The 27,489-nt window shown below is 44.2% G+C and overlaps 1 protein-coding gene across 1 annotated transcript in view; it reads right to left on the bottom strand.

Moving 5' to 3' along the window:
* The window catches only part of SLC25A13 (solute carrier family 25 member 13), a 785,732-nt gene extending 763,832 nt beyond the window's left edge, over positions 1-21,900 (bottom strand). Inside the window, exon 1 of the mRNA XM_086941927.1 lies at positions 21,501-21,900. Coding sequence (XP_086798053.1) covers positions 21,501-21,512 — 12 coding nt within the window. The 5' untranslated portion in view covers positions 21,513-21,900. The remainder of the gene's footprint in view (positions 1-21,500) is intronic.
* Positions 21,901-27,489: the final 5,589 nt, after the last annotated feature.

The following is a 27,489-nucleotide window of genomic DNA, read 5'->3' as shown; positions in this document are numbered from 1 at the left end:
CAACGACTGCAAAAGTAGTTCTTGGGCCAATTGCTTCCTCCTGACTTACGCTGTGTCGCAAACTTCATTCAAACCATCGTGCCCGGTCCAAGCCATTGTCTTTGGTATGAGAGCAGGATTTCACACCTCAAAGTAATCATTGACAGGCCTGCTGCGGGCAAGCATATACCAATCAGACTGCTGGTGCTTCAGGCAGGGAAAGTATGACCTTCTAAAAGTCACTTTTGCTATATATGTATCAAAAATCAAACTTCACAATTGAACTGGATTTTAGTAGATCTTAAAAAGGGTGGTTGAATGGACTTTGTGTCTTCTTCTAAACTCAACATACAAAGTTAGCACTGAAACTGTGCTTTAACTTCTGTTGCAGAAAAGCCACTGCACCTATGCAGTGAAAATAGCTTATTTGGTAAGGTGTGGTAGAGAGGGGTGGAGGGTGTTTTTATCAGCCACTAAATGAACCGGCCAATGCTTACCTTTTTACATATTGTACTTTGAAATAAGAATACACCCTACCTTGTGGGCTGCAAGGCCTACAGACAGTGACTACAAATACATATAAAAGTGAATTTGATATCGCTTAAAACGGTGTTCTTTTGGACAGGCCTGTCTGCAGGGTTAAAGCGGTAGCAGTCAGGCTACAGATGTAGGCCTAAAGACATATTTCATTGCCAGCCGAGTGGATGACAAAATGTGCTGAAGTCTTTAGGTGGCATTAACCTTTCATGCCGTTGGTGTATTTTCTGCACCATACACTAATTTACTGGAAAGTTTAATGTGGCAATTAATTTAATCAGGTTTCAGGGGGGCAGAGCAAATTCAATACCAGTCTGCAAAAAATGGAAGTAACCATGCAAAGAGACACATTTTCTAACCGGCAGCTCACCTGGAAAATGATTCAATATGGTTAAACAGTCATTTGGAGCTGACAGCACACCTGTCTCATTTGGTATTCACATATGACCTGTCTCCTTTATTGAGCTAGTCCTAAGTGTTGATAAAAAGTTTGAGGTTCCAGTTTCTTGGAACTATGTTAATATGGTTTTATTATGGTTAATATGGAATCTTAATAAAGTGTGTGGTCTTATAGACAGACCCATATAGTGGTGATAAAAGCTGAAGCTAAATTTTATTCAAAGTCCGTAGCTAAGGGTAATGGAAATATCATGGGATAATTCACAACATGTAGAATGAGTGCTTCCCACAGAGGCTAATGATATTCTGATGCATTATGGTCTTCCATTGTTTGAGGTAGTCAGGAATGTGCATTGCTTTCTGCTAGAGAAACCACCTGAGGGTCCCTTTGAACCTTAACATGTAGGCAGAGATAATGTTTCTTGAGGAGGGATCCCAGCTTGGTTGGCTTGCACTTCTTTAATATGAAATTGCAAGCTGCACTTGTGCCCAACTGCCCAAACAAAATACAACGCACAACTTGATAAAACCTGAAGCTGCCAATCAGTCATATGGACTCTATAGACTCCTTGGTTTCGAACTGTATTCACAGTGTGGAGCAGACGTGCTGACACTCTCATGGCTGAGGCTATGCCAATGCCTGCAAATATATGCTTGCCTGTCCTGCTGCAATTGCTGTTTAAATCCCCCAGCCAGACCAAGGAGGCTAAACTTATACTACCGAGAGACTGAAGAATATCTGGGCCCGATCTACACCTTAGCACGAGACAGCAGCAGGCTGCTGGAGATTTACCCTCATCGTGTACAGATGGCTGTGACATCTTCAGAGACAGTTTTACCCTATATACCAGGGAAAGATCGGCACCCAAGAGATGGACCCACTGCAGGTCAAACGTTCCATTCTTCGTGACACCTTTAATTACTTTAATCATTTGCCTCAGTGCTCCCTTGGATTTGCCCTATGCCATCTAACTGGACTCGGGGACTTTTGTGATAATCCTGAGCCTTGGGTGCTTTGGAGTGATGTCCCGGTATGCCTGTGGCAGTCCAGTGTTAGGTTATACTAAGTGAATGAACTCAAAGACTCCAACTTCAAAATTTGCAGGCACGCTTGACATTTGGACTTTCTTTCTGAAGTTCTGTTTAAGTGTTTATGAACATATAAGGCTATGCATGTTATTTTAAAAATCAGGTAAAATATCTGATGCTTTGGGTGGGGTGGGGGGTGGGGTGGGGTGATCCTCCATTCTGAAACCAGTGCACACATTCATAAAGAACATTATCATTTTGCAAACCTTGGGATGCCACATCCAAAATACTAGGATTGATTCCCTGTCTTTTCCATTTTAGGTACATCCGAGCTTAGTGAGAAACAGAGTTTTGAGATAAGAATAGTTTGCGTATTTACATAGCGTGTAGCTCATGACTCGGATCTTAGTACTGAATACTGTTCTCCAGTAACCCCACAAGATTACCAATCTATTGAAGTAATTTTCATGTCATTGTACCATATTGCGTAACATTGTCTTTTTGTATTTGCAATTCAAAGTGATCCGATTTATACTGAAATATTTTTAAAATACAAGTTATTTTAAAAGTGTTGTTTACACACAACTCTTGGCTGGACATTCATATTTTACTATTCCTGAGATAAATGTATTGTACTGTATCTACACTCATCTCGCTCACCTTTAGAAGTCAAGACTTGGATTGCTTGCCCACATTTTCATCAAAAAGGGATGCTCAAATGACCACAACATTCTACTGCTTACCGAGTACAGCAAGTGTTGTTGCTAGCAGCCCTGAACTTTATCTCAACTAAAGAGGCAGGAGGGTGCAGGAAAAATTCTTGCTGTGGAATTCAACCTGTCAAGAAGGCTACCAAAAATCATGTCTTAAAAATACGAAGACAGAAACAAAACAGTATTTCTTATCTATACACTGTTTAACCAATACCATTATACCACACAAGATCAAAATCGAAAGGTCTTGCATAAACTATAAGAGAAGAAGAAAATAATATCATTCTACATCCCATTCACAGATATAGCTGTTGAAATTACATTTCAACCAATATTATCCTTTGAAAGGGTTTTGCCTGCACTTCTAACACAATTCTGCATTAAGGCATCTGCCTACCTTGAACGTAAAAAGGTCCATGACTTGTTGGGGAACTTAGTCAAGGGAAATAGGATTGTGCAATGAAACTTAATGGCACATGTTCACTTCTCCTGATCTACACCCAGTGTGCTGAACCACTAACCAATTATTCAGGTTTTACATTATATGTTACAAAATAATATAGGTTTTAATTTTTCCTACCACCTGTCATTTTTTTTTAAATGTAACAAAGCAGAGAGAATAGTAGCGGTGGAATACAGGGCAGCACATCAATTATGAAACAGTATTTTTGTAAAATTATTCTGTAGTCAAATACCAGTGTTGGTGCCACTCAAGGTAACATAAGACACCACTACCACGGATGTCACCCAATATAAGTACTAAAGAACTCCTATGCTAGTTTAAACAACACAGATTTACCTCGGCACTCTTCAAGTTTTTATGTCACTATTGATGAATAGTGTAGCTAGTTTATGAAATTAACAACGTGACAGCTCACAGGAAAGTAGTACAAGTAAATGTATGCAAAAAAATGTATTTTATGACATTATTCCATTTCCAATTGTGGTGACCTCATACTTAAAAGTACAATCCAAATATACAGAATAAGACTCTACAAGTGTTTTCATTAATGATTTCACGAAGGTCCTATTCATATAGCCTCTATGTTGTGACACGTGTTTCATTACGTCGGTAACTTCTTCAAGGCTTATGTGTCCAAAATACATCAGTCCAAATAGTTGTGAATGCTCCCATAAGTAAGAGGAGCACCCGTAATTTGCGCAGCGACACTATGATCATAATACGGTGCGCTGCGCCGAAAATAGGGGGGCATATCAGAGCCCTCGACGCCATACTAGAATTACAAGACCTACATCTGAACCTTTTTATCTTGCAAGCCTATGCTAAATACATGAAGTAGGATTTACATTTATTTGTCCCCTAATATTGTTACGTAAATTACAGTTGCTTCACTTACTTATGGGATCATTCTCAACTATTTGGACTGACGTTTTTTGGACACATAAGCCTTGAAGAAGTTCGTAACGAAACACGTGTCAGCTGTTTCCATCAGTGACAACATAGAGGCGACATGAATAGGACCTCCGTGAAATCATTAACGAAAACAACACTTGTAGCATCTTATTCTATATATTTGGATTGTACTTTTAAGTATGGCAGTGGGCATATAAATAGAAGTGCTGATACAGCATAACACCACTTGACAAAGACTCTGCATAGGTTAGAGTAAATCAAGAAAAGTATGTCAAAGAGGCCTTTTAGGAAAACAAATCTTATATTGCCCCTCTAGCCCCACAACACAACATTTTTGTTATTTCGCAAAACTGGCCAGCTGAAAACTGACTGCGAGGCATACCAGCCCATTTCCATACACTAAACAAAATCCTGGCTACAGTTCTTGCAACCCCTGTGAACACAGTAGTCACAACGTTAATACACTCAGACCAGTATGGCTTTATCCCCCACCAGATGCAATAAGCATAATGCAGGACTGTTTAGTTGTCTGGAATAAACAAGCATAAATATAAAGCCAACGATGTGGGCACTTGATGCCGGTAAAGTTTTTGACTGTCAAATGGACGTTGGTAATGGCTGTGATTTGGAAAATGGGCCTTGGCTCACAATTACAGTACTAGATTGAACTCTCAAATGTTGCCCCTATTGAACAAATGCAAGTTAATGAGCTCTACTCGGAACCATTCACTCAACAAAGGGGAACATGGCAAGATGTCCCCTCTTGTCATCACTCTTTGTATTAGTATTATAATAGTTGGCAAACTGTTTACATGTGAAGGTCTAATCTGAGGGCTTCAAAAGTGCACACAATGAGATGAGAATATATTATTGTAGGAGGCTGAAATCCTACTATATATTGCAGACCCTGGCACATATATTGACACGATGTTCTAAGGCTTTAAACTGTTTAGGAAATATTCCGGGTATCTGCATCAATTGGCACAAGTTTGTACTGATCTGCTTTAGGCCTGGGATCATACTGTAGAATAAGTCTCTGTTTTCTCAGTTCCAAGTGAATGTTTTTCATACCTGAGATTCCAAATCACAAAAATGTGGAAGAATTCCACAGACATAACCAAGGCAAGATCCTGTCTTAGTATCAGAGAAATGATCAATAATGGTGCTTTGTTTCCATTTCACTTTTAGGACAGGCCACACAGAGGAGTATGCTCCTAAGGTCTGATACATGCTGCAGACCATGATGTATTGAGCGCCACAGACATTCTTTCAAAGACACTGTAGGAAGGTGGCTACCTGACTATGGTTACCCCAGATTTTTTGCCTTGTGTTTAGCTGGTTTTCGACTTAGTTGGCCTGGTTCCCTGCTAATCAGGGCCCCAGGCTATCTGCTCTCTCTGTAAAATGGATTCCATGTACCCTAGGTGCATAACTAGATTGGCTTGGGTCACCTTATCAGCCCCTGTACAGAGCACTATAGGTGCCCAGGGCATAGGTGCATCCAAGGCCTACCAGGGGCTGCAGCATATCTTTTGCCACCCCTGGCTGGCTATCTAAAATTGACACAACTGGCTGATCACTCAGCTGGGGTAAGGTGGTGTAATCACCCCTTGCTTAGATATAGTATGCCTATATCTAAACCTATCTGGACACATATAAACCTGTGAGCCACTCCTATGGCAGGCCTTAACAATCCTGAAGGCAGAGTGCGTGGTTTAATGTGAGATGGTGCTCTAGCATGAGCTGAGCCTGTCTGCAGCTGTCGGGACCAATTCCCTTAGCTGTTCCGGGATAATGCCAAACCATATACTATTAAGTGCATTATAATCCTCGCGGTTATATGTCAACTTTGGTTTGGCTTTATCAAAACATGTTGTGTAAGGTGTCATACGATTTGGAATACTACCCCCTCGCCAGTCCTGGCGACGGGGGTAGCATTCCACCCCTCTAGAGGGGACGACATGTTACTTTTGCTAAAACGCGGTTGATTTAAAATGAGCCTCAGATCCACAAAATGGATGCTCCTGCCACAGACACGGGTCTGGCCTCCTGCTGCTGACCGAAACTCGGCAGAGGAGGCCTGGACAAAGAGTTTCCTGTCACAGGGCGGTGTCAAACCACCCCAGACAGGAGATAGTGGATTGGAGTAGGGAGGTTTCAAAGAAACCAGACACTGCCTGGGGAGCACAAGGCTGCCCCTTGCATAATCCGGCCAAACCGGTTCTGGGGCCTCCCAGCCCCTGTCCCAGCGCGGCCAGGATCAAAGGAGAGGGGTGTAACCACCCCCTTCCTGGGTCCCACCCATAGGAGGGGACCTAGCAGGATGTCCAACCCCCCAGATTCGAATAAGAGGGGGAGCAGTCCCAATGCAACTCAGATCATCCTGAAGAAACATAAGAAACGAATTCTGGACCCTTCGACTTTCTGCACGACGTTAGAAGACTGAAGAATCTCCCTTGTGGTCAAGGAGTGACCACCCTGTGCAAACAGGTACCAACCAGCCCTCGACCCTTGCTTTGTTGCAGTTCCCGCCGGAACTCGAGCGACAGAGATCGACGAGATCAAGCTTGCCTGCCTTCTACCTGCCCGATCCACAGTCCCTGCAGAGCTGAGACCCGTGGAGGCGACCGGAAGCGTGGGGCACGCCATCTTGAAAAGGCCACGAGACGCTGACCGTGCAGCCCACGAGTGACCCTCGAAGCTGTACACCGGGGTTTGAGAAGCCCCAGCCCCGAGCTCCACTTGCACCAAAGCTCACCCCTCCACACTCGACGAGTGCTGCGTGGGGCCCTTCTGCTTGTGTGGGCTCGACGCGTTGGCCCGGTCACTTGCCAGCTGGCTTGTGGCCCCTGTGTCGACGAAACTTGAAATACGACTCGCTTTTCTGGTTGCTCCAGATCTGCACCAGCTCCTGTGAAAAGGAGCCCCCACTCTGACCCTCCTGGTTCGAGTGATAAGCAATCTCCCGGTTCCGCGTGGATTGCTTTTGCCAAGTGCTGTTTGCTGCAATCTTGAAGCCGACGGTGCTGACGGCGAGAGCCTACGTGGGACAGATCGTGACCCGCTCCTGGACGTCGCAGATGCCCCAGAGCCCACGTGACAGCGGAGAGAAGCCTATCGACATCCACCTGATTGCGCCCGACATTGCCTGGTTCCGTCCTGGTTCCACCCTGGTCACTGCTGAGTGACCCAGACTCTGTCCCCTCTGCTTTCAGGTACTTTTCTACTTCGATCCACCCTTGGATCGCACCGGACACTTCTGCTTCACATCGCCTGCAGCTGCAACAGCTTCAAGCACCAAGAACCTGCGTGTCAGAACCCGACGCCACTTCGACCCTGTGCACCCACGGCCTGTGGGTGAGGTAACATTGCAACGCCGGTGTTCCCACACTGGTACACACCTCTAGGGTCTGTGTCTAAAGTTTTGTGTTTCTAGGTTCAGCGGAAGTATCATTTAATTCACTTTAACTAACTTTTACGCACCATTGACAGTGCATTGGTGCGCGCCGCACTTTCCGTACTGCACCCGTCTCCTGTGGGCTACTCCCGACTTCAGCATTACTAGTCCTGACTGCTCCCAGCAAATCTCTAGGCCCTAGGCCTAACCACTGTTCGATAAGTGCTCCTTATACCATTTTTTTAGTATATGGTCTGAGTGGCCACCCGCCCTCATCCATAATTGTGCAACTTTATATGTTTTACTGTGCTTTTGATTTAACGCTTGTGCCCCTTTCCTCATAAAGAGTACTGGGGAGTAATTTAGAAATAAATACATATATTTTTACAATATATACTTGTGTGGTGTCCTTTCATTTGATTGCAGGATTGTATGTGGTAAAACAGCTCGCTTAACACGACCTCTTAAGTTAAGCCTTTAAGGCTGCTTAGTCCATGCTACCACTAGGATAGCTTGTCTAACAAGGTTGACTTACAACCTGACATCTTTGGGGTTTGTTTGGACTGATACCCAGTGGTTCCAGAATTGGAAACACTACATATCAGGCCAACTTCTCACATTGGTGTGCAGCGGTGCGGATTTGAGCTTGCTGTTTGTTTTACCATTGCAATCTTTATCAAATTGAAAGATCACATCAAGTACCTCTAGGTACATATAAATCAAAAGCTTAGCATATTAAGTTCTACTGAACTTAGTAGTTGTAGATTAAAGGGATTAGCACACCCTGACTACAACTCACTAGCAAGGTACAGTAGGAAACCACTTAGTGTAGGTAAGTGCATCACTTACACCTCACTAGCAGTCATGTCTGATACAGGTAGAGCCTCAGGCTCTGCTCCTGTAATAGTTGATCCTATAGGGACAACATCCAGATATGACAACCTTAGCCACAAAGACCTGAGTGCCTTGTGCACAGCCAGGGGGCTAAAAAAGGGCAGAGGCCCTACCATTCCTTCCCTAGTAGCTCTCCTAGAAAAGGATGACTTAGATAAGGTGCGTCAGGCTCCCTTAGAAACAGGTGAAGGGATAAACTCCCCTGAGAATGAGGATCTTCCTGAAGATGAAGTAGAGGAGGAAGAAGAGGAAGAGGAAAGCTCTGATGTAGAAGAGCCTGAAGATCAGGATCAGAGGGGAAACCAGGTACAGGTTGCCAGGCTTAACCAGGCCAACTTGGACCTACATGAGAATGGAGAGGGCCAGCACCACTCCAGATCTCATAACCAAATTCTCCCAGGCAACAGGAGGGTGAGGTCTCCATCAGGGGACTCTCATCTTTCTAGTGCCTCAAGAGAATCTCAAAGAGGGATGACTTCCTCCCAGAGAAAAGAGCATAGGGCCAGGATGAGGGCTGTCCAACTCCAAATAGAAAGGGAAGAGGTAGCCTTGGCTCAAGCTAAACTTGCTTTAGCAAGAGAAAGAAAATTGTGTGGCTTAGATGCCACTGGTGGCAGCAAAGTTCCTAAAGAGAAACCCAGGTCCTATGATAGTAGAAACCTGACAAAGATTGTGCCCCCCTATCAGGAAGGGGATGACATCCACAAATGGATGACTGCTCTGGAGAGAGCCTGCATGGTACAGCAGGTTCCTGAGGAACAGTGGGCAGCAATCTTATGGTACTCCTTTTCAGAGAAAGGGAGAGATAGGCTCCTCACTGTCAGACATGAGGATGCCAGCAATTACAAAGTCCTGAAGAGTGTTCTGATAGATGGGTTTGGCTTAACCACTGAACAGTACAGGTTAAAGTTCAGAGATACCCAGAAGACACAGACTCAGGACTGGACTGATTTTGTTGATTGTGCAACTAAGGCTCTGGAGGGTTGGCTAAATGGCAGCAAAGTACATGACTTCACAGGATTGTATAATTTGATTATGAGGGAGCAGATCCTTAGTAATTGTCAGAACCAGCTCTTACACCAGCACCTGGTGGACTCAGATTTGACCTCTCCCCAAGAATTGGGAAAGAGGGCAGATAAGTGGGTCAGAACCAGGATTAGGCCTAAGAATCAGGACAATAACCAGAAGAAGGAGTCTACCAAGCCTCAAGATAAGGGTGGGGATAAAAGTAAAGAAAACACTTCCCCAGGGCCCCAAAACTCCAAGAAGGGGGGTGGGTCCCAAGACACTTCTTCAACAGAGAAAAAGCCTTATTGTCATGCCTGTAAACAGGTTGGGCACTACAAAACAGACAGCTGTTGTCCCAAGAATGGCAATAAAGAAAACATTCCTCCAAAGCCAGCTCCAACACCTCCTGTTACTGTCAGCAGTAATCCCCCAGGAAGTGGGAGCACACCCAGGAATCTGGGTGGGTTTACTTTTGGAGCCCAGGTGGACCCTGGCCTATCCAGGTCCCCATCCCCAAATGATCTTGTTTATGAGACTGGCATGGGGTTTGCCAACTTCTCTGTTTGCCCAAATACCTTGAGCAAATATAGACAAGAACCCATCATCAATGGTTTGAAAGTTGAAGCCTTTAGAGACACAGGGGCTAGCATCACCATGGTGGCTGACTGTATAGTCCCCTCTAAGCAACTTTTACCTGGTGCCACATACCAGGTAACAAACATTGATGGCATCCAAACAAATCATCCCATGGCAGTAGTAAGTCTCAGCTGGGGAGGTGTCATTGGCCCAAAGAGAGTGGCAGTGTCACCAAACTTGCCTGTAGACTGTCTACTGGGTAATGATTTGGAAATCTCAGCCTGGGCTGAGGTTGAACAGGAAATCCATTCTAGAATGGTAAATTCCAATGGAAAGGTTAGTGGGGCTGTACTGGCTATAGCCCCAACTCAAGATGTCCTTCCTGAAAAGGTTGGTAGGGCTGAGCAACTCTCTGCCCCATCTTTACCAGAAGCTCTTCCAAAACAGAATAGCAAAGCTGTTATGATAACAGCAGAAACCCAAACTGAGTCTCCTCCTGAAAAGGTTGGTGGGGCTGTGATGGCCACAGCCCAAACTCAAACAGATATGTGTGTTGTGAAGCCTGAAATGATGGATCACTCCACCCAAACTGAGAGCATGGAGGAGGAAGAGAAATCTCCCCCTCACCAGACATTAGGACAGGATCAGCCTCCTCAGGGAACTGATCTTACCCCTGATGAAGGAACTGCCCCAGAGGTTGTTAGGCCTGGCCTGACAGAGCCTCTGATGGCAGTGGACCCTTCTCAGGTGGGACCCAGTCTGGAGCAGGTAACCTGCCCCTCTCTACCTTGCCTTTGTCAGCCCAGGGCTGCAGAGGACAAGAAGGACAGTGAGACCCAGAGGGCCCCCTGTCAAATAAAGCACCCCCATCAACGGATTAGGGGCACCAAAACTAGTAGCCCTAGTAAGGTGAAAACTTTAAAAACTCCTGAGGGAGCCCCCTTAAAAGTAATTAGGGACCTCCCACAGGTGGATTCTGTTGGGCACAGCCAAACCTGGGACCCAAAGGGCCCAAACCTGAACTGTCCCTCCAGCAAGCCAAACAGAGGGACTCAGCCTCCAGCTTTAGGTAGCCAGAGGTTGACCCTGAGAGCTCAGTGCAACTCAGTTGAAGAAAGAAAGGCCCACATGGTGGAAGATAATTGGAGGAAGTTGAGCCCAAAATTAGTGGGGTCTCACTTCAATACTCCCTATCCAAACCAGCCTTTAACTTTGCATAAACACACCCAAGGTAGTGATTCCCTATGGTGGAGACCCTCTAATACCCCTAGGGTGAGGGACTGCTTAGTGGACCATGAGACAGGGGGTACCCATGCTAGTGCAGGTACTTCCTTATATGGCCACTCAGGCAATAAAGGCTTACCTGGACAAGGATAGCCTTATCTCCTTTCGTTTGGGGGGGGGGGTTATGTAGGAAGGTGGCTACCTGACTATGGTTACCCCAGATTTTTTGCCTTGTGTTTAGCTGGTTTTCGACTTAGTTGGCCTGGTTCCCTGCTAATCAGGGCACCAGGCTATCTGCTCTCTCTGTAAAATGGATTCCATGTACCCTAGGTGCATAACTAGATTGGCTTGGGTCACCTTATCAGCCCCTGTACAGAGCACTATAGGTGCCCAGGGCATAGGTGCATCCAAGGCCTACCAGGGGCTGCAGCATATCTTTTGCCACCCCTGGCTGGCTATCTAAAATTGACACAACTGGCTGATCACTCAGCTGGGGTAAGGTGGTGTAATCACCCCTTGCTTAGATATAGTATGCCTATATCTAAACCTATCTGGACACATATAAACCTGTGAGCCACTCCTATGGCAGGCCTTAACAATCCTGAAGGCAGAGTGCGTGGTTTAATGTGAGATGGTGCTCTAGCATGAGCTGAGCCTGTCTGCAGCTGTCGGGACCAATTCCCTTAGCTGTTCCGGGATAATGCCAAACCATATACTATTAAGTGCATTATAATCCTCGCGGTTATATGTCAACTTTGGTTTGGCTTTATCAAAACATGTCGTGTAAGGTGTCATACGATTTGGAATACTACCCCCTCGCCAGTCCTGGCGACGGGGGTAGCATTCCACCCCTCTAGAGGGGACGACATGTTACTTTTGCTAAAACGCGGTTGATTTAAAATGAGCCTCAGATCCACAAAATGGATGCCCCTGCCACAGACACGGGTCTGGCCTCCTGCTGCTGACCGAAACTCGGCAGAGGAGGCCTGGACAAAGAGTTTCCTGTCACAGGGCGGTGTCAAACCACCCCAGACAGGAGATAGTGGATTGGAGTAGGGAGGTTTCAAAGAAACCAGACACTGCCTGGGGAGCACAAGGCTGCCCCTTGCATAATCCGGCTAAACCGGTTCTGGGGCCTCCCAGCCCCTGTCCCAGCGCGGCCAGGATCAAAGGAGAGGGGTGTAACCACCCCCTTCCTGGGTCCCACCCATAGGAGGGGACCTAGCAGGATGTCCAACCCCCCAGATTCGAATAAGAGGGGGAGCAGTCCCAATGCAACTCAGATCATCCTGAAGAAACATAAGAAACGAATTCTGGACCCTTCGACTTTCTGCACGACGTTAGAAGACTGAAGAATCTCCCTTGTGGTCAAGGAGTGACCACCCTGTGCAAACAGGTACCAACCAGCCCTCGACCCTTGCTTTGTTGCAGTTCCCGCCGGAACTCGAGCGACAGAGATCGACGAGATCAAGCTTGCCTGCCTTCTACCTGCCCGATCCACAGTCCCTGCAGAGCTGAGACCCGTGGAGGCGACCGGAAGCGTGGGGCACGCCATCTTGAAAAGGCCACGAGACGCTGACCGTGCAGCCCACGAGTGACCCTCGAAGCTGTACACCGGGGTTTGAGAAGCCCCAGCCCCGAGCTCCACTTGCACCAAAGCTCACCCCTCCACACTCGACGAGTGCTGCGTGGGGCCCTTCTGCTTGTGTGGGCTCGACGCGTTGGCCCGGTCACTTGCCAGCTGGCTTGTGGCCCCTGTGTCGACGAAACTTGAAATACGACTCGCTTTTCTGGTTGCTCCAGATCTGCACCAGCTCCTGTGAAAAGGAGCCCCCACTCTGACCCTCCTGGTTCGAGTGATAAGCAATCTCCCGGTTCCGCGTGGATTGCTTTTGCCAAGTGCTGTTTGCTGCAATCTTAAAGCCGACGGTGCTGACGGCGAGAGCCTACGTGGGACAGATCGTGACCCGCTCCTGGACGTCGCAGATGCCCCAGAGCCCACGTGACAGCGGAGAGAAGCCTATCGACATCCACCTGATTGCGCCCGACATTGCCTGGTTCCGTCCTGGTTCCACCCTGGTCACTGCTGAGTGACCCAGACTCTGTCCCCTCTGCTTGCAGGTACTTTTCTACTTCGATCCACCCTTGGATCGCACCGGACACTTCTGCTTCACATCGCCTGCAGCTGCAACAGCTTCAAGCACCAAGAACCTGCGTGTCAGAACCCGACGCCACTTCGACCCTGTGCACCCACGGCCTGTGGGTGAGGTAACATTGCAACGCCGGTGTTCCCACACTGGTACACACCTCTAGGGTCTGTGTCTAAAGTTTTGTGTTTCTAGGTTCAGCGGAAGTATCATTTAATTCACTTTAACTAACTTTTACGCACCATTGACAGTGCATTGGTGCGCGCCGCACTTTCCGTGCTGCACCCGTCTCCTGTGGGCTACTCCCGACTTCAGCATTACTAGTCCTGACTGCTCCCAGCGAATCTCTAGGCCCTAGGCCTAACCACTGTTCGATAAGTGTTCCTTATACCATTTTTTTAGTATATGGTCTGAGTGGCCACCCGCCCTCATCCATAATTGTGCAACTTTATATGTTTTACTGTGCTTTTGATTTAACGCTTGTGCCCCTTTCCTCATAAAGAGTACTGGGGAGTAATTTAGAAATAAATACATATATTTTTACAATATATACTTGTGTGGTGTCCTTTCATTTGATTACAGGATTGTATGTGGTAAAACAGCTCGCTTAACACGACCTCTTAAGTTAAGCCTTTAAGGCTGCTTAGTCCATGCTACCACTAGGATAGCTTGTCTAACAAGGTTGACTTACAACCTGACATCTTTGGGGTTTGTTTGGACTGATACCCAGTGGTTCCAGAATTGGAAACACTACATATCAGGCCAACTTCTCACAGACACATTATGCACATCACTGTGGAAAAGGCACCCCCATGCATTTCTCTAAAGACACTGACAAGTGGAGCATATAAAGAGAAAATAACACTGCTAGATTTCCAAATGTAGGTGCCCCATTAACTTGCAAGACATTAATGGACTTTCATGCACCACCATGAACCCTTGACATGCTATGAAATGACGGGGTACCAAGTGGTACTACATCGCCCCAAGAAACATGATGACCTGTCACAATGCACCACCACTGTGACCAAGTTGTGGAAGGTGGCCAACAGATCACTAGGATCGGTAAACAAATTGACTGGATTATATGAACAAGTAAGGGACTAAGAGAAGGAAACAGCTGCAATGCTTTCACAGATGGGGTATTACAGAAAGATCCTAATAAGGAGATAATGGGGGGCTTGACCCACTGAAGCCCTTTGCGCAGGTAGCGAAGAAGTTCAGTTCTGAGCCCACAGAAGCATTTCTATAATTAAGACACTCATACAAGTTGCAAGCTCATACTTGAGAGGATGCCCAAACTCTAGCCCATGGGACTACAGGCTTTCCTCAAAAAAACTGGTCCAAAGCAGTCTCCATGATTTACAAAATATTAATTAATAAACCTCTAGGAGAAGCAGGAAAATTGAGGGCCAAAAGGGTAACAGATTTGGGAGACTGAAAAACACAGACTGGAAGGAAGCACTGCAATACTCACAAGAAATTGCTATCTGCGTAGGTTTTCGATTGGTACAAATAAATGTGCTGCATAGGGTCTACTATAACCAAATTAGGATGCAGATAATAGGGGAAATGGAGCCTGACCAGTGTCTGACTGAAGTGGTCAGGTGCAAGATTTCAGTACAGCTTAAAGTTCTGCCCCTGAGTGATGACGTAGTGGGATGAAATGTATAAATGCTTGAATGAAACACTAGGGGCCAGTTAACAACCAATAATACAGTACTGGGAATACTGAGGGGTGTTACAGTACAAAAATACAACAGAATGTTCTATAACCTGGGTCTCAGGATTGCCTAATGGGGCATAGCCAGATAATGGGAGTGGCCAGAGATTCAGGACCCGACACATTGCTATATCATATGAACTAGGGTGTCAGCTCAACGGTATGTGTACGAATGCAGAGGCAGCCTCAAAAAATATTTTTTAAATTAGGGACCTAGCAGGAAATTCCTTGAAAATAACAAGGGACTAAGAGTAATTATATTACGGAATTATACTAACCAAGAAGAGGCGAAAAGGAGGCTGCCTCTTCCCGCATATTTACTCTGAGGCAAAGACACAATATAAGTTTCGATGATCATTCCAAATCTCTAATAGGAGTGTTGTAGAGCAGAAGGATAAGTCAATTGACTGTGATGTTTTTGTTTATTATAAGTAGAATATGTTTTGTAATAACAAATCACTGGTAATGGTAAGTAAGTCCAACCAATTCTTCTTGGACTTAAGATCTATAGCCACCTGAGTCAGACCCATTGCCAAGACATATAAAGGTAAGAGAAGGTATCAGAGCAGGATACTGCAACTTGGAGCTTCATATACAGCCCTTTAGTTGGATGGAAAAGGGGGTGAGGGGTGGAAGATACCACAGATCCAAATACATTTTCCCCTGGTGCTGATAAACCTCACCAATTCTGACAAGGCCCATACTTCAATCATGTTAAACAAGTAGGAACGCTGAGCCTGTATTTAATAAAGATGTATCGTGAACCCAAATATTTCAAGAGCTGAAATTATACCTACAAAGCTTTGTCCTATGAAAGCTACCTCAACTAAACTGCCTTTGAGAACACCTACAAATACTCCAACAACTCACCCGGTTTTCCCATGAGCAACAGCATTGAGAACATGGGACACCAACACTTGATTAGCTACCAGTGAAAAAGAGATATATTTTAATAACCTCTTTATCCCTCGCCAAGCGTTCTACAGGTGCTGGCCTCGACATCCACGACAGACGAATCATCATGTTACATCAGGCTCTACACCTCTTTCTGTTGACAGTACCAGGGATTAAAATATGTGAAGTGGTGGCATACCTTTGTCTGCCTAGGCCCTCAACTCTGTGTCTTAAAGGCATTTTTCTTTGACTAATCCTCAGAGGACTTTTGAAGACATACCTGCTTTCCTCTCAGTAACCTTAAATAGTACTGACATTCAAATATGACCAGTAATATTTACTGACAGAAACCACAGCATTATTAAATGGCTAGGCATCCCAATACCTGTCCTGCGACATAAGAGGCATTTCAGGTGAATGTGTGCTCAACAAATAAGCAAGCCCAAATGGGCCCGTCAAAGACAACTACCAGTCCTATGTAGATTCACACAAGGTTCCAGTGTTGTCCCTATGGTCTTTAATCTCTGTAATGAGCTGGAGTGCATCAGATTGCCAATTACGCCATACATAAAAAGGTAATGAGCCTGCAACGTTTACATACCCTGACTTGACCGGAGAATGAATGTTTATAACCTACCTGAAACTCAATACAACTAAAATAGAATTGGCAGTTATCGCCAAACACTCACCTCCATCGCAATTCAAACACAGCTCACAGATACAGGACAGAGAATTCAGACCCCAGCTTACAATCGCTACTGCATTGTTGCTGCATCGGGTCCCTCAGATATCACATTAGCAGAAATTTGCCATTCATAAACAACTCACTATGAAAACACGAACTGCATGGCGTCAGCTTTTGGCTCCACAACCCAAGCCATACCTTCCAGAACTGGAAATGTAAGCGCTGGTGTTCTTGCTTAGATAGCGGCAGTACCCACCAACACAACAACTGCACTGCTAAAAAGCATCCTTAACCCGCCCACTGACGGGAAAAAGGAAATGTGTTTTCGCTCGATCTAACCAAGATTGAGCCTCAACACAATAGGACATGAACTCCTTACCATCCTCTGACAAAACTATGAAGGTAAACCCTCTAATACACCTAACCAAAGAACTGTCTATCACTGGCGTCTAACAGCACCAAAAGTCACAACCTCAAATGAATCAGGCATCAAAATAGCAAAGAAAGCAAAATTGGAAGTAAGCCTATCCCTCTAGGCACATAGGCTGTGGGACAACAGCCCTCCTAACACTAGATTAGTTAGTACCTTCTCTCTTGCATTTCACTCCATCAGAACACATTGAGAAGTGGTGGAGTATGATGTCACTGGCAGAACTGAACGGTAAAGTGTGTTTATGGCTACCTTATCATGTGGAAGTTGAAGATAAACTGAAAGTAAGTCTGCTAATTATTTTATCTGCAATGAAAATGCATATCTGAAAAACTCAAATGTTATGGTTTAGAACGCCAATTTGTAAAGTAATGTTTTTGAAAGACGTTTTATTGACCTAAATAGGTCTTCTCTAATTTGTTGAATACCATTTTAATGTATGCAACATAGGGCACTTTTAAATTCTATTTTATAATTTCTGATAGCATGCCCAGACGCTTCGGCAGCCCTGTCTTGATAGAAGGCAGAGCGCCAATTAGACCATAAAAACCCTTATCAGCTAATGATTGGGAACCAATAAAGTTAGTTCGAAGATTCTGAAAAAAGGCTGTCCGTGAGTTTGCATGTTTTCGATGCATGGAAATGATTTTACAACTTTGTATTGGTTGGGCAATAATCATTGCGACAGAAGAACCATGAGTTATCAAAGAACTGATAACATGCAAATGTGGGTTGAAAAAAAACGTCACGCTCCAACCAGAGCAATCACAAAGATCACCCTGTCAACATTCAAGGTAAAAGCTAAAAACTCGGGATTTGTACAAATGCAGATCTCTTGTACATATCCCAATAAGGCTTGGTAAAGCTAGGCCTTGGCAACTTGGGTCGATGGTAAACTATTTTTTCCTATTTTAAACTGCAAACATACCTAAAAAATACAATTTTAAAAGAAAAATGCCATGTCTAAACCTATGCTTAAAAACTGCCTGACAGAAGGAAAGCACCAATTTGTTTATCAGTTCCCTGCCACTAAGAGACTGATTCTTTATGGGATTTGAAAGAATCCTACGTCTTTCCTGTTTCGCGAGGATGGAAGACATCTACTATCAGGTCTAGGTGAAATAATGTAGCGCCTTCAGACCCCCTTGGTCTGTGACTCAGTCTTTACAAAAATGAGCTCTTAAGGGTAAAGATATCATTTTTGTAACTGTGTGAACAAAGTGGTCTTGCACCTATACTAATGCTCTAGGTTACTGCCACAGTGTTCCAGTGCTAAATCTGACCTATGTCGCATTTGCTTAGATCACCTTATTCCTAAGCAAACAGATGCCTTATGAGGGCCTTCTTGAAAGGTAGTTCTTCGGGTATGTTCCTCAAGGCAAGAGGTATTGCGCTCCATCCACCCCATATAGTGCGCTAAAATTGTGGCATTCAAACTTGGAGTACAGACGAGGACAAAGCGGGCAAGACATTGTATTGATGGAACCTAATAATCAGATATTACAGCCACGTTAATATAAGGACTGAAGCACAAAAACCAAAGATTTAAAAAGGATCTTTTCCATAACCGGAAGCCAATGTAGACTGTAAAGATGTCTAGTAACCAAGTCCCATCTGGGAACGTCCTAGTATGGTGAGCAGATGCATTTTGTATAGCTTGCAATCTTTTGACCCCTTTGTCCAGGATCCCCAGAAGAAGTATATTCCTGTAGTCCAGCCTGGCAGAAATTGACAAACAGACAAATTTCTTGCGGGCAGATAAAGGAAGAAGATCCATACATTTTCTGATTCACTACAATACATCAAAGCACGCCCCAGGCTACAGAAAGGACCTGAGAATGATAATGATGCTTGTTGTCAATACGGACCCCGAGATTACACACTACTGAGGCAGGAGAAGGGGGAAACTTATTCAGCCGCTCATTACACACCAACTGTTCCTTTGCAGGCTCTAAGAGAAGAATCTCAGTTTTATCCGCATTGCACTGTAGATGGCTCTCTTACAGCCAGATCAGTGCATTTGCTAGACATGTCTGAACGGTGGAGCCTATGTCAGTTGAATTGGGCTCGAACATCAACAGTATCTGAGTGTAATCAGCATAAACGATAGCAACTCTCTTGAAGGGGTCAATAAGTTTAGCCTGGGGTGCCATATAGATGTTAAATAATGAGGGGCTAAGAGACAAGCCCATGCTTTAATAAGGAATTGTTCCTCTTGATTCGCATGAAACTATCTCAAAGAAGAGACACATACTGGGCCAAGCTCTGTATATCTGTACCTATTGACATCCAGTGAAGAAGACTCCATGGACCCACAGAACTATTGGCTGGGTGGATGCCCAGCAGCACTGGTTACAGTGAGCAGCATTCGTACCCCAAATTCTTAAGTACACCCTAGTTCAGTTTTTCTAAATATGGCTAATTTCAACCCTAAAAGGATGAAGGTCCAAGACAGTCACTACATGGTGGCAACCTTCAGGTTCTTATAAGGTGCATGAGTGAAAAGGTTCAGGCATACTATTATTTTCAGATAAATGTCCAAGTATTTTGAGGGTCAAGGTCACATTATTTCAAACACTTTCATTAATAAGAAATAAAAGTCAAAAAGAACACTCTCCTCGTGCTCTATTTGTACCCACTCCTTGCCCTTGAGGTCATTCAAAAGCCCCTACGACTTCAGAGATTAGGGGGGGGGGCGGGATAAGGAGCTTGCCTTGCCTACCAGACTTTGCTACTGAATGATCAATTTCACCACATGCCCAAATAGTTTTTTTATGTCCTTAGAATCAAAGGCATTTCAGCCACAGTGTGCTCGAAGGATAGGAAAGGGGAGTGAAGTGGCTGGTTTTTTTTTTAATATTAAGTACCTTAATTGAGTACAAATCCATGTATTTTGATTAAGCTGAAGGGCTTAAAGAAATACCATGAGGCACTCTTGTTTATTTAAGAACTGTTGATATATCTCAAACTCCTACACGTAAAACAGACGGAGGTGCAGCAAGTGGCCTCTCTCTGAATAAATGTGTTACATGTCTATACACTTGCATCACATCAAAACGTTCAATTATATCTTTGTGGAGCAAAAGAAATAACAACAAACAAGACGTTGCTGTCTGTTTTACATAATATTATTCTGCCAAATGCATGAAGTATGCCAGAGCAGGAAAACAAGTGCGAAAAAACAACATATTACGTTTCTAACCAGGGAGATAAATCACCGTTCATAAACAGAAAAGGGAACCGTGTGTTTAACAACAATAAATAGCTATTACATGAAATCTGTTACTTGTCAAATCGCACAATCAGTGGGTTCTGACAGCTGTGAAGCACACCACTGTTTGGCCTGAATTATTTCAGAGATTGGAACACCTGTGTAGTATGTCACAATTACCATTCACATCTAATTAGTCAACTAGGAGTCGTCACAAACGGTAGGGCAAATAACACAAAATGACAACTCGGCTGGCTAAATTAAAGGGGCTGTAAGTTTAATTGCTGAACATGAACCAGACGTCCTCTCGCGTCAATTTCATACTGCAATGGCTTCTGACATATGCATCTAGTCTGATATGGCCAAGTCACAGGCTTTTCCTTTTGTCCATCATGATAGTCTTCGGGTGTTAAGAGAAAGAAAGCGCTAACCAGCTCAACTGTACTTGGAAATAATGCTCCGGTTACTTACCGGTAATCTTCATTATCCTTAGTCCGTAGTCCTCGTCACAGTCAATTACTTGACCGAGACGGGGATCAGGTCAAGAGGTGGATTCCCTCACGAGTAACTGACTGTGACGAGGACGTAAGGAGAATGTAAACCTTCTTCTGAATTTTTTTTATTAGTGGTCGCAAAACGAGAGTTAATATATCACGAATAACCTCACAATGATAGATTTGCAAAAAAAAAAAAAAAGAAAGATAGAAGACTGCTGAAACGTTCACAGCGCAAAGGGAACATAATCAAATAGACAACTGCAGCGGTGAGTCTTTCAGAACACACTGTGGCAGATATTTATTTTTAAGGTCTTTTTCTGAAAACTGCAATCCATTTTGAAGCAGGATGTGTTTCCCTCCGCCAGGTACTTCTGTGGAGTAAGTGATGGGTTCAACTAGAGCAGCGAGTGTTTCTGATCAAGGGGAGTTGCGACGTGAAGGTGAATTGTCAGCTGCTATGCGGTGCTTTGATGGGATAACTTAAATTCACATCCTTGCATAAAAGCACTTACGTTAGGGAAACCTCATATCCACGTTGTGAGCAAAGCCAAAGAAACTGCTTCTCATCAAAATGCAGTTTCTTTAGGATAACAGGGCATGACCCCTCCATCGTCAAAAATGTTTAAACATTTTTTACTTTGGGTTGTTATGTTTCAAGAATATTCTGAGTTCGTGTTGGCAGTGTCTGTGCCAGTGCTGCCTGACTACTGTGAGCACCTGCAGCACAGCGGAAAACGTCTGCTGCTTTCTGACCCTTATGTCAGTAGCACTGCTAGACTTACCTTGGCAGCCATGCTTCCCCACTTCACATCCGAACGTTCCCCGGGACGCTGCGTGCCTCCGCTTTCGCGCTACGTACATCTGAGGAAGACGCGACCTGCTGATTGGCTGGAGCCCTGTCTAATTCCCCCTCCCACTGTTTGCTGCCTGATCACGTGATGACACAGCGTCCTTCGGCTGGGTGTTTGAGGGCATGCGAGTGGAGGTTTCTGTTTGTGCAGACTGGTCTAACCGTGTGAAAGCACAAGCTTCTAAGGGTCTCCCAGGGTGGCCTTTCCTGGGAACAAAGGTTGAGCAGGTAGCTGGAGAACTCGCTGTGTGCTGCCAGCTCTGTAACCTCAGATGTCACTACAGGGGCAGAGAATTGCAGCGTGTCGTGTCGTGTCTGTGCTCCGAAGGGACAAGCATGCATCTCAAAATGCCGAGGTCAATGTTTAACGTTGCTGGAAATATTCAATCTTCGGTGAAATGCAGTGTTTTGAAATATAACTCGTTATATTTCCAGCCAGTCCTAAGAAAGCAACTTCCCAGAAGTTGTTACTCTTATGCTCTGTCCCTTCAGAGTGCTGTTAGGTAGTAAAGAGTCTAAATATAGAGAACGGTAAGAGTACAGTAGGTGTTGGAGTTGTAGACAGATATTTTTAATTGTAGTTCTTGAAGTTCAGTTGAAAGCAATTCGCAGTAGTCTGGTTTTCAAACCCTCATACGTGCCAAGGTTTTATAACCGGGAGCATGAAAAAATCGAGTGCATGTATTTTTCCATTGACTTCTTTTGAAGTAATGCAATTTCAGGCGTGCTACAGCTAAATCGAGCCATTTGGGGCTTCGAAAATCTGGAGAATCCAACCTGATTTGGGTCTTTTGGCTCGTTTTACTGCTTGTTGCAGTTTTAAATACCATAGACTTGGCATTTTACCCAAGCAACATATTACCATTAACTTTTTTAAGGCATGGAGGAATTACGTGTTTTGTCCAGAATCACCGGATGTGAAGCCAAATTTAGGACTTAAACCTAGTGATGTAAGATAAATCAGGAAACGAAGCGATGTCTTCTTATGCATAAAATGGAGTTTAATCAAGAGCACAGATTAAGGCATACAACCTCCCAGCTGACCAGACTCGTAACTGCTAAGTCTGGAATAAAAAATTAGCTAGCATTTGCACCAAGAATTTTCATTTCTATTAAGGACACAGAGGCGAGGGTTATGCTATCTCTTTCTTTACTGTATAAAATCACAGCTGCCAATAAACATACAATTTAGTATAATAAACTACATTGTCCATGATGCTTTGCATCAGCCACACTTCCTTAGCATTCATAAGAGCCCTGGGAACAGTCCATCGTCTTTCTTTGCTAGAATTGCAGAAAAAGTCAATTAAACTAACAATATTACGAACATCCTCCAACTTGGAAGTTAACAGGAAACCCAGTTCCATCGCAATTCTTCAACCGGAAGAAACTTGATATTCAACCTTCTTATCTGCACCTAGGAAAAACAAACATGAACAACCCGTAATTCCTGCTTATTACTAGCATTCAGAATCATATCAACGGGTGGGAAAGCATGAACAATCACATTGTAACATAGCCGGGTGGAATATTCCCCGCCTCCGTGTCCTTAATAGAATTGAAAATTCTTGGCGCAAATGCTAGCTAATTTTTGATTCTATTCCAGGACCGGAGGCTTCGGATTATGCTAGTTTAACGCTTTATCAAAAAAACTGATGTTATATCTCCCACCGGCTTATAATAAAATTTTTGAAAGTCGACTCAGATGACCAATCCGTACAACGCATAATATCTTGGATATTAGCTCCTAACATATAGGACCTTGATGCCATGGCACCACGCACAGAATGTGCCCCAAACATTTGAATATCAACACCAGCTTCTTTCATAATGAATTTAAGCCATCTGGCAATTGTCGCAGCGGACACTGGTTTAAACGGTTTCTGCATAGCAATCAGAAGCTGGGTAGAACCCTCAGGCCTGAAGGGGCGAGTACATTCCTCATAAGTTTTCAAGCATTGGACAACACATAGCTTAGCATTACTTGGAAAAGCATTAGACTCAACATGCCTGGTTAGAGTTATTTTACGTCCTGTAATAGTAAAAGAAACTCCTTACTGTGTAAATACTCTACCTGTAACCTCCAGTGCGCGTACCGTATTTTCCGGCGTATAAGACGACTTTTTAACCCTTTAAAATGTTCTCGGAAGTCGGGGGTCGTCTTACACGCCGGGTGCCAAATTTTACGGTATTTATTCATGCGTTTTTATATAGCGCAGACTTTATCCGAAGTTGTCAGACCGCTTCACAATAGGAAATGGTGCATTACAGGAGGAAAAAGTGACATGTGTGCAGGTTACAAAACCATACAAAGTACAAGTAGAGGTATAATATTGCAATAAATGGAGGGCACTCAAACACAAGAACTAACGTTACGTAGGCAATGTGCAAGTATCAAAAGCAAACAAAAAGTAAGAGGTAGCAAACAGAACAAATGGCGCCGTGAATCCTACCTAGACTGTAGCTGCACACGCGCCTCCAACCGCTTGCGATGCATACTTCCCCAATTAAATGCTGGCTCTTGCTACTTCCTGAGGTGGCCATCCTCGGGATAGTGGTTTGCTTTTGCGACTCCCGGCAAGCAAAAACAAACATAACTCCGCTTTTAAACCTTGCCAGACCTAAGATCTGTTGTTCAAACAAGGAAAGAATCATGATCCCAATCCTTGAATTACTCACTAGATCCAGTGTATCAAAACATTTTGACCTTGGTGTCTTGTTCTGGCTAAGCGCGACACTACTATTGTGCACTAAGACCTTTATGCCTGCAAGACAATGGCCACTATGTCATACAGATTGGGGAACAAATTAAAAAGTGACCATACTCCGGTTGGTTAGGCATATTATTGCGCCGTGACCCAACACTGAGCCGCAAAACGTTACCGGTACCGTACGGTACATTTCATGAGGCAAAAGTGACAATCGAACAAATGGCGCAGTAGAGGTATAATATTGCAATAAATGGAGGGCACTCAAATACAAGAACAAACGTTACGTAGGCAATGGTGGCACTGTGCAAGTATCGAAAGCAAACAAAAAGTAAGAGGTAGCAAACAGAACTAATGGCGCCGTGAATCCTACCTAGACTGCAGCTGCACACGCGCCTCCAACTGCTTGCGATGCATACTTCCCCAATTAAGGCAGACGAGGCAGCAGGACGTCCGAAAACATAACGGGCAGCGCTGAAGCACCTAAGATGGCGGCCCCCACTGTGTTGCGCGTCTGACACACGCTCCTCCACATGTGCTGATCTGGCGTCTCTCTCTCCTTCCATAAATCTCACGTTCATCAGAAGGAGAGGAGCGTCAGTACCACATGATCTCCTCAGTCCATGGTCATAGAAAGGGGTCTGTAGAATGTTCCCAATGGCAGTTTTGCAGCAGTTATTTCAGTATGGTACATTCCTAATGAATTACGGTACAAAACACACTGCATTTCTTTTTAAGGTTTTTATATGACTGACTGACAGCTATACAATCTTCCTTATTATGTTGAATTCTTACATAAGGTACCTTCTTTTGATACACACCTGAAATGCACTATACTGTTTAATAAAGAAAGGAGATGCTTGGAGAGTGCCTGTAGTGTGAGCACATAGTAGTAAAGATGACACTAACAACACGTTTTAGAACATGAGAGGAACTACAAACCTCCAAATCCAAGCAGAGTTTGTATGCAGTGTGCACAGGAAATACCGGTACCAGTACCAGTAGATCGCTTGCTGTGATTGGCTGGTTGTTGTAAACAGGAAAGGCAGTCTGGTGAGCAGATATACATGTGGTGGTGAAGACAGTACAGCACCAGTCTCTGTACCGGTTCATACAGTACAGCACCAGTACATACAGTACAGTATGCAAATGGCTAACAGTCAAGAACCCATCATGGCTCCAGCAGCAGCAAGAAGAAAGAAATATGAAGCCAGTTACAAACTTAAAGTTGTAAATTTTGCCATGGAACATAATAACTGTGCTGCTGCAAGACAATATATAGGAACAGAAAAGATGGTTCGGGACTGGAAAGCAAATGAAAAAGCATTAAGGAGTATGCCAAGGGGTAAGTGTGCATTAAGAAGAGGCACCCCACATTGGCCAGAACTCGAAAAACATGTAGCAGACATGTTGAATGAGCATCGCCAAAGCGGTTATGTAGTGACACAAAATAAAATACGTTTGTTTGCACTTCAGTCGGCCAAATCTAACCCAGATCTCAGCAACAGATTTAAGGCCACTGTATCCTGGTGTACTAGATTCTTGGGAAGGCATAATCTGGTATTGAAACAAAAGACGAAAACTGCACAAAAATTACCTGCAGATCTTGATGCCAAATACATAGTTTCCATCGCTACGTTATTAAGCTGCGCAATGAACATGGCTATGCGCTAAGTAGTATCGGAAATATGGATAAAACTCCAATGAATTTTGATATGGTTGCAAACAAAAATGTCCATCCAAAAGGTGAAAAAACAATTTTAATAAAAAAATAAAAAGGCTGGATGGATGAAGAAGGCGTAAAGCTATGGCTTCATAATGTATGGAGCAGGCGACCAGGTGGACTTCTTTAAAAACGTAGTATACTGGTGTGGGATATGTTCAGGGCTCATTTAACTCCCAGCACCAAGCAAAGGCTGGCAAAAATAAAAACAGATGCTGCAGTTATTCCTGGAGGATTGACATCATTGGTACAGCCACTGGATGTGTGCCTAAATAAGCCATTTAAAGATCGCATTCGAGAACAGTGGAATGAGTGGATGGTTAGCTGCGAAAAGTCATTCACAAAAGGAGGAAACATGCGTGCTCCATAGTTGGATGTTTTGTGCAAGTTTGTCATAAAAGCCTGGAATGATATCGATGCAGAAACAGTCATAAAGTCTTTCAATAAGTGTGGCATATCAAATTCATTAGATGGTATGCAGGACGACTACTTGTGGCAAGATGAAGAGGAAGCCGAAGCAGAGACCACACCATCTGATACGGAATTACCAGATCCATACGATGACTGCTTTACAGATGCACCACAAGATTTCATTGATTTACTTATGATATCAGATGACGAAGAGGAGGCTTTTGAAGGCTTTTAAAGGGAACGCCAGCAAATCCTGTAAAAATCGCTTGGAGTTATGAAAACTTTAATCCACTTGTACTGTTTTATGTTTACCGTACATGTTTGATGACAAACAGCCTTATGTTTACAAGTGACTGTTTTTCATATGGTTCTAAATAAAAATATTGTGACTAAAGCAATATTGTTTATACAACCAATTGGTTTGAGTTCAGTCTTTGAGTGTGTACAATAAACGCTTAACACTGTCCTCTGATAAAGCCTTACTGCTCACCCACACGGAGGAGGACTAGAATCACTAATAAGCCCAAAATAAATTCTCAAAATGGCTATGCAGGACTGCGTTGGAAGTGGGGGTAGTCTTATACGGTGAGTATAGAACGAAACCTACATTTTATCAAGAAAAGTAGGGGGTCGTCTTATACGCCCAGTCATCTTATACGCCGGCAAATACGGTACATCCGTGAGCGTCTACAAGCTGACAAGCATAAAAGCATTGCTAACTTTGCAAACAACAGTTTTCTTGAAAGAAGATTATTTAATGGCCAACTATTGAAGAGATTAATGACTAAAGAGACATCCCATAACCCCGAATACTTGGGTTTGGAAGGATTTGCCACTCTTATGCCTTTAAGAAGTTTGCATATCATAGGGTGCAAACCAATCGGTTTCCATTCTATGTGGGTATGCCCCGCAGAAATGGCCGCCCGGAAGATATTCACTGACCTATAGGCCAAACCGCCAGCTGCTTTCTCTGAAAGAAAATTCACAATATTGGAAAGTCCTGCCCCCACGGGATCCAAATGCCGTTCCACGTACCAACCCATCCAGCCTTTCCAGGCTGAAGAGTATTGCTTCCTAGT

The sequence above is a fragment of the Lissotriton vulgaris genome, chromosome 10 (assembly GCF_964263255.1).
Source record: "Lissotriton vulgaris chromosome 10, aLisVul1.2, whole genome shotgun sequence".
Lineage (NCBI taxonomy): Eukaryota > Metazoa > Chordata > Amphibia > Caudata > Salamandridae > Lissotriton > Lissotriton vulgaris.
The sequence above is the reverse complement of the archived record's forward strand: the minus strand, read 5'-3'. Positions and strand labels throughout refer to the sequence as shown.